This window comes from Nanorana parkeri, unplaced genomic scaffold (assembly GCF_000935625.1).
Source record: "Nanorana parkeri isolate BGI_ZX_2015 unplaced genomic scaffold, ASM93562v1 scaffold454, whole genome shotgun sequence".
NCBI classification, from domain to species: domain Eukaryota; kingdom Metazoa; phylum Chordata; class Amphibia; order Anura; family Dicroglossidae; genus Nanorana; species Nanorana parkeri.
This window is the reverse complement of record NW_017306722.1, coordinates 1,044,226-1,052,915: the sequence shown is the minus strand read 5'-3', so window position 1 is coordinate 1,052,915 and position 8,690 is coordinate 1,044,226. Positions and strand designations below refer to the sequence as shown.

At 39.2% G+C, this 8,690-nt stretch overlaps 1 protein-coding gene across 1 annotated transcript in view; it reads left to right on the top strand.

Annotated features, from left to right (window-relative positions):
- RELN (reelin) overlaps window positions 1–8,254 on the top strand; it is a 138,335-nt gene extending 130,081 nt beyond the window's left edge. The window contains 2 exon segments of the mRNA XM_018560426.1: window positions 2,409–2,414; window positions 7,140–8,254. Of these exon segments, the coding sequence (XP_018415928.1) occupies window positions 2,409–2,414; window positions 7,140–7,236 (103 nt within the window). The 3' untranslated portion in view covers window positions 7,237–8,254.
- Window positions 8,255–8,690: the final 436 nt, after the last annotated feature.

Here is an 8,690-nt window from a genome sequence, read left to right as displayed (position 1 = left end):
TAATTATTATAACAAATTTCTAAAAAGAAAAATAATAATTATCAAAACTTGTGAAAAAAAGTGTTTTCTTCTAGTTTTTTTCCTCATTTTTTTAATATTTTTTTATATTTTAGTGAGGCGTTAGGGACACATGTTGGATATAATTATATAGGCCTATCTGTCCTCTAAAAAACAATATATAATATGTGTGGGTACATTTAGTAAGAAAGTATATTACTGATGTGGAAGAATCACACAGCAAAAATGTAAAAAGTGTGTGAGTCATTTATGAACAGAAACTGAAAATAAGCTCAGTCATGAAGGGGTTAAAAGCTTTTACCGCTCATCAGTTTAGTGTTATCAGTAATTAATAGCCCTAAAATTATTGCTCTCACTCCGACATTCGCAGTTATATGTAACGTGTGGCACAATAGGCGGAATCGTCGTTTTCGCACACTGGCGCACCCAATGCATGTTTGCGTGTTTATGTGGGGGGTGGGGGACTGTAAAAAAATATTTGTTATTTTAAAAAAAAATTATTTGTGACTATTTTGTTTTAGCCTCTTTATTTTTTTATGCTTTCATTTTTTTTTAACTTTTTTTTTTACACATACCTTTAGTGCTATCACATAGTGGACTAAGAAATCCCCTATGTGATAGCCAATTCACATGACAGGTCACCGACGGACACCCAGAGAAGCTGATGAAGCAGGGATCTGCTGCATCAGCTTCTCACCGGCATCTGTAAACAGAGAGTGACACTGAATGAGGAAGTGATGTAATATACATCACTTCCTGCATTCGGGGACCAGAGAGGAGATCAAAAGGGGGTGATGTACTGAACTCCCTTTAATCTCCAGTGACAGCGTCGCCGTCCTGGGCCCAGCAGATCTCGGGACTGGCGGAGACGGCGGGGGGCACACAACCGCAGTTACTACAAGTAATCAGGCGTCTCTAGAGACGCCCGAACGCTTGAATGTAAACAGCCATCGCTGGCTGTTTACATTGCTGACAGTTTCCCCACTCCTGTGCGCGATGAGCGCCGCACATGAGCGGACAGAGGGCCAGGACGTCTTAAGATGCCCTCCCTCTCCTAGAAGGCTCCCGTCCGGCCTTTCAGGAACAGCCATGGACTGCATTTCAGATATTTGTTTATTGTTAATTTAGTTGTCTTTAAGAGATACCAAGGGGTTGGTTTACTAACTGCAAATAGGCTGTTTACTTTACCAGGGAATTTGCACTTTGCAAGGGAAGTTTCTATTCGTTTAGTGAATGTGGTGAAATTTTAATTTACAAATAATACCCAATCGCAAGCAAGGAAAAAAACCAAAAAACAGTATTTTTGCTTGCACATGATTTGGTTGATGGAAGTCAGCAGAGCTTCACCTAATTCTCTTAGTTAAAGGGAAAATGATATAGGGAGATATATAGGTATTGGATGACAATGAGGTGCTTTATGTTATTTGTCATACAATAGATAGATTTATAACAGACAAAATAGTAACGTAATCACATTGTAAGAGTTGTTTAGATCTGGTTTAAGAACATGTAAGAATCTAACATCAGGTTAGTAAATGTAGTTCTCATCCTTCTATAAAATGTAGAGACTTCCCCTTGTTCATCATCTGCAGACCATTGTTATATGGAACAGCTAACACTAGTTTGCTCCTCCTTTTACGTATGTATGCACAATCCTCTGAGCAAAGAGCTGACGCTTGATGTGATGAACACTTCAGGTCCTTCTAAATACCACCACTATATATGTATTTGCACTTGTAAATTGCTGGAACTGCCTGTATGCATCATTTGCACATTAAGTGTTCCCTAAACACATTGTTGTCCACTGCACCAATTAAATAAATCACTCGATATCTGCATGTGCATCCAGAAGCCATTGCAATATGTCAAAGTCCTAACTAATAGACAATGTCAATAATTGTGACACTCACCCACTCATAATTGTGCAGTATGAGTGCAAGGTCGTGTTCCTGGTATTGTGATTGTGCTAAAAGTTCAGACAGTTCTAATAATTTACAGCTTCAATCTGTTTGAGATACTTCTGTTTATATATGGCTGTTTGCAATGTGTGTTTTATAGTACTATTGTGTAAGATGTAAATGTACACAAAATGAAAGCAAGCATTAAACAGGATCTCACTGTCACCTACAGACATCTGCCATTCCTTCATGAATGTTTAGTACATCTCTGTATTGTGAGCAAATGCTGCATGGCATTAAAACGCAAATCTTATGACTGTTTTTATTACAACTGTAATGTCTCCAATTTCTCTTTTCATAAGAGATGAAAAATCGTTTATTGCCGCTAAACATCATCCGTCTTTTATGAGTAATCACAGTGCTGCATGCATAGAAAGGCATTTTCTAACTTGTGTTGTATTTCATTATTTGCTTGCATTGGTTCTGCAATAGAGTAAGGTAAGTGTTCTGTCTTCCTGTGTGTCTAGTGGTCACAAATCAATATCAAGTATATTTCATACATAATATATACCAAATAAACAATCACCTTTCAGTTATGCTAAGAATTGGGTAATAGTGGGATGAGCTACCAATATCACCCATAGAGTTCTCCTGTAGTCTACCAGTGAGGTTTTCAAGGTCTAGGTTGGCAAGGGTCATTACAAAGTCTAGCAAGGTAGTGTCACATAATGGAGAATAAAAGGAGTCAAAGGAAAATACATGGTTGCTAAGTGATCAAGATATTTGGGGAGTGACTCCAGTGAACATCACCCACTTGCGAACCGGTACTATGTGGCCAGCAGCCAGCTATCAAGTCAGGCACGTGGTCACGGACCGCGTACCTGACTTGCATGAGCAGCTACACAGTCTGCATCACTGTCGGATGCAGACTGCATAGCTTCTTCTGTCAGTGCTGGCACTCAGTTCCTTTGGGCCAGCACCCTGACTTTCTTCACTGAGTGCTGGCCGAAAGGATGGATTTGTAAGGTCTGCTGCAGCCAAAGGTGCAGACCTTACTAATCAACCACTCCATCAGCAGGGATTGTGCAAAAACATAAGCAGGTGAGAGGACTCTTTGTTTTATTTTATTGGTGGGTGGGGGGGATTCAATCATCCATCTCCCTGGATGGATGATCGATGCATCCAGAGATGATTGATTCCTAACCACATATCACATACCATTAAATGCGGTGTGCAAGCGTTTACATGCAGTGGCTGTCACCCCAATCATTAACTTGAACGGGTGACAGTTGTCGCTTGTAAACACCACATTAGGAATTCCTGCTGCAGGAAAATGCAAATTCCTGACGCAGGAATCCCTAATTGCACCTAAATTTACAGGTGTGAATAGGGCCTTATTGTGTGTATTTCTGGTTGTGGGGGGGGGTGTATGCATATTTCTGTTTGTCGTATTTCTGTGTGCTTATTTCTGTGTGTGTGTATTTCTGTTTGTGCGTACTTCTATGTGTGCGTATTTCTGTTTGTGCGTACTTCAATGTGTATGTATTTCCGTTCGTGCATATTTCTATGTGTGTGTCTTTCTGTGTGTGAATCTGTTGGTCCTCTATGATTAAAATAAAACCTGGGAAAAAGAAAAAAATACACACAAATATACTGACACTGTTCACACATGTACACATGTGTACATACTGATATGGCACACACAGTAATATTAACACACATACTGACATCACTCACAGAAATCCTGACAATACACACAAAGAAACCATCACAAACACATATAAACACACGCAGACATTAACAATGGTACCATATATAGTTACATTTTTTTTTGAATGACATTTGCAGAAATTTGCAAGCGGCCCCCATGGGTGAAGGAAATTTGTCCAGTGGCCCCCGAGTGAATTGAGTTTGAGACCCCTGCTTTAAAGTGACACTAAACTCAGCAGTTAAATTCTATATACAATACTGTACCTTATTTGTGTATCAGTCGGCTGTAGATCCTCAAATAATCTATGAATTGGTGCTGACACTGTCCTTCCTTCTGGAGAGTGAATACTTTTGTTCCCCATGCTCCCTGTGTGTGTTATAAAGTACGGTAACTACCACTCTAAGATCACTCCAATGATGGACTATAAATTCAATACAAATGAGCTAACTAAACATGAGATTGTAGTCCATCAGGGGACTATAATTTCATGCAACATGAGGCTGTTGAGCTAAACTGACCTGCCTTGGTGTGGTTGCCACATCTGTTTCACACTAGAACAGATCAGGCATCGTAGTTTCAATGTGTGAACAAAATGTAGCAGAAGGTTCTTACTTAACTGCATTAGAGGGTGTTGCAAATATATATAAAAGTGACCATTTTTTGCTATTTATATCCATGTATTCCAATCAGCCACTGGATTAAATTGTAGTTAGCTTAATATGTATATGTTTACTTTTGTGTACACAGTTGTGAATGCACAACAACATCTATACTGCAAGTGGAAAACCTCATCTACATTCCATACATGTTTTCAACTCGTTATTACATCTGCCAAAGTCATTACTTGAAGCCATCATAAAAGATATCAGCAGAATTCTAATCTGATAAAGTTCTCTACCTAAAGCCACATCTGGCATCACATGATATAATGATACAAATAAAATAATGAAAACAACAATTAAACATATTATTATAGTAAACACCTCATTATCCGGCATTCAAGCAACCAGCACTCCCCAGCAACCAGCAAAAAAATATGGGGCACATAATATGTCCTGCATTCTGTTGTTGGTGGCTTGATGCACATTAAAAATTTGTCGGTTGCTTGGTGCAACAGTAAAAAATTTAGTTAGCAACTAAATGTATTTGGTTGCTAACGGAATGCTTTGTTTTCATTTTGCTGCCGGCCGACAGCAGCAGAATGTAAACATTGGGGAGAAATAGCCAGCCTGCTATTGGCTATTGAAATTTGAAATAGGCAATAGCAGTGTGGCTATTGCTCTAGGCTGCAGCTGCTTACACTCACCTGTTGGCTCCAGAAGCTAGCCAGCAGCTGAATGCGGCTGCGGGGGGGGTCTCCTTGAAGCCCCGTTCACATTGAACGATTTATCACGCGGTAATTCCCGCGATATCGCGGCAAATTACAGCGCGATATCGCGCTCCAATGTATTTCAATGGGGCAAAGGGTCCTGCTGTTGCGGGTCGTGTGTCGCTACAGCAGGACCCTTTTTGGAGCGGATTTAGCCGCGATTCAAGCTTGCTCAATGCAAGCTTGAACGCGATATCGCACGGCAAATCTCGTGATGTCGCGCAATATGCAAATCGCGCGACAAACACGCAATTTGCATATCGCGCAGTGGGAACGGGTCCTTAGAGTTACTATTAACCCTCAAGCAACCAGAAACAAGCTATCCGGCAGCTGGATTTACTGTATATTACTTGAGTAGTAGTGCTATACTTTGGTGAGATGTGGAGCCATTTTGGTGACATGATTTGTAAAACTTGTAAAAATGCCTAATGTTTCTGTATTTTACAGCAAGAGATACATTAGTGCTATCACATAGTAGTATCTTTCCAGGCTAACAAAACTGTGAAACTTGGTTGTGTCCAATGTCATTGCATCAATTACCAATATTAGTCTTTAACTGCATACTGTATCTTGTTATGGAAACTGTTCATAGTTAAACATAACAGCATTGAGAATACATGATCTGCTTTATGAGGTTACTACCTTTGCCTTGGGGTCTGAATTTAGGAGTAGGCACCTTCCATCATACCAACACAACCTCTGAACTTTTGTTTACCGCTCTCCTCAGATGTCACACCCTCACACAGTCCAGGCTCCTTGGTAACCGGCTGTGTTTTCACACGGAGCCGGCAGAGCGGGGAGAGAGCGTGCCGCCAGGTAGCCCTCCAATGTCCATCTAGCATGTCATAGGATTTCCTAAGGCGGTTACCGGTGCAGACCCTCTCCTTTTCTTACGCCCCCCCAACTGGTGGAACTTCAGGGCCCGGTCCCACATGCGACCGCTGCGACACTGGTAGTTCCGCCAGGGCACAGAGGTCAACTGAAATATACTCATGCCCAAATACAACCCTCGATGTAGACCTTATTGTATTTAAAAAGATTGTATAAAGCATAGTAACTCTTGGCAACCAATCAGATTATAGTAGACAGATTAGTTAAGAGATTATTACTGATTGGTTAGGGTTATTTACTACAGTTTGCAGTTGACTTACTTCAATTCACACTGTCCTCTTGTAGAAATCTAAAAACATTGTACCTGTGCAGAACTGATAGAAAGCTGCAAAGAACGTAATGACTGAGTAAAGTGATCTGAAATTTAGGAGCATGAAGAGAATGTGCTACTTATTGGGGCACAAGTTGTAAAGGCATCTTTTTGATGCTATACAGTATCGTTACTAACGAGAAGACTTTTACTGAAAGTCTAACTCCAGTCATTCTTTTTATACATTTTGGGTAGAGTGGAGAAGAGACAGAGAGCTAAGGGGGAGGAGGAGGAACATAGACATTCCTTTCTATGGATGCTGCCCACCATAATGGTAGGAGTGGTACATGTATGGTATGATCTGGTCAATTCATTTTATGCCTTCAAGATTACCACCTTCATATAGCCCAACAACTGTTCCTATGCTCAAAACTGCTCCACTCTCACCTATGGTCAAATGTTTTTAAAACTCTGTTAGGTCATGGCTAAAGCCTATGGAGTAAGGTGAGTATTATTGTATGTTAGCTGCTTTATTTGCAAAAAAGGGGTGATAGTTAGCGGTGGGACAATGTTTTGTTTTTTTAGTGACTTGGGTTCTGGTGTTTTAGCCCATTCTCCATAATCTCTTCACATACAAAACAAGTATACAGACGTACTGTTTTCTGTCTCTCTTTATTTCGTTCTACATATGCAAACATCAAAAGGGGCAGAGGTTTTATTTATCTGGCTGAGTTCTGAGTGTATATCCACTCAGATTTGTCATTCAGTAAATGGACTATGACATGTGTCTGTGTGTAAAACTACACATGACACACTATTATAAATGCACTTAAGGTTTGGAAGGAACACAAGCTGTAATATATAGGATCATTTTTCTGTTGTGTCTTGTGAAAAGGTTTTGGACTTGAATTGCATTTATTGACATTTTTGATGATGTAGAAAACTATGTTTGGAATTGTCCTATGCATATTCTCCATCATAATTTCACCTTAATTTTCACAGCACTCGCAAACAAAATTACATGATGAATTTTTCACGGCAACATGGTCTCAGGCATTTCTACAACAGGAGACGGAGGGCTCTGAGACAGTACCCATGAAGAAGTAACATGTATAATTCCTGCCATCATGTGATGTGTTGCTTTTCATTGTCTCCAATCAAAACAATGCGTCCACTTTCAAGACTTTACTGCTATTGGCTTAAATAACAAAGAGCCTTCTATAAGACTGACCATACTCCATTTTACGCACTGTGAACTAATGAGAAATAACTTATTTTCTCATCGGTAAATGTTATAATGTTGACGTGTCTGTGAAAGTATGTGATCTGTTGTAATACCAGTTTCATTGGAAGTATTTCAGTTACGCGATGTATTCTGTTTAACAGAAAGCCATCTTTAAGCACAAGGACTTGTTGGAACATTTGGAAAAAGCGCAGTATTTACAGTATTTAACAAAAAGTTGACACTTAGATATTTAAGTGCACTGTATTTCATCTATGTATTATATTTTATAATATTAAATTATCATGTTTTTGTCTTTTATGTACTCTCCTCTAAAAATATGTGCTGGCATCTGTCAAATTGATATAATACAGTCTTTTACGTGATATTTGGCCCATTGAATGTACACTCTGATATTAAAACCTAAAACCATGCATATAGGCTTATATTGTAACATTACACAAAAAAATTATCTTTTTTAAGTTATTGTACACCTTGGATCCTTTTGGCGTGCTTAATGGAGAGTACTGGTAAAAGTGTTAAGAACATGTGGTCTTAAAGTTTTCCCTTATGAAGCATTGTGAACAGACCTTGAACAAATGCCCAGCATTCAGTATATGGCAGTAAAAGTGTTTTAGATGTTAAAGGCCAATTAACCCAGCAGTAACTGCATTGTGGTGTCTGTGACGTTAGAGTGGCTTGTAGCCTGTGGACATGTTCTTTGTGTTCCATTTGTAGTTTGTCCCTATTGCAGGTCTATGTATCTTCTGCTGTAGCAATGCAACGACACCAGCAACAGCATTATGGCCGCATATCCTTTTTTTATTGGACATCATAAATTATTATCTGACAGCATTTAAAGTTCCAATACAATATGGGCAGTGCTCAGTAAAAAGAGTTAATCGTGTTTCTCGCCTGTATTTCAAACTCATTTTATAAATGTCCACATTAACCGTCAACTGAAAGAAAGGCTAAAGTAACTTTAACAGTTGTGAATGGGGTTGCTATGTTGAGAAAAGCATTTGCCCTCATATTCCATACACCATAGTTTGTATATACCATGATGATTGGAACTATCAGCCTTCTGTCTGTTCTGTTCAAGTTAATACAGAAATAAACTGTTCTGAATGTTTGTCCATTTTATTGTAAATTTGTTGTCATTCCAAAAAAACCTGTGTGCATTTCTGAAACAAAATGTAGTTGATTTTGCGCCATACTGTACATATGACATTAGAACCTCGGAGAGGCTTTTACCTTCAAATGTAAAAGTTATAAATGGCACAGAACTATGAACCTTGGGACCATCCTCGGTTTGCTCAGCCTAGACATAA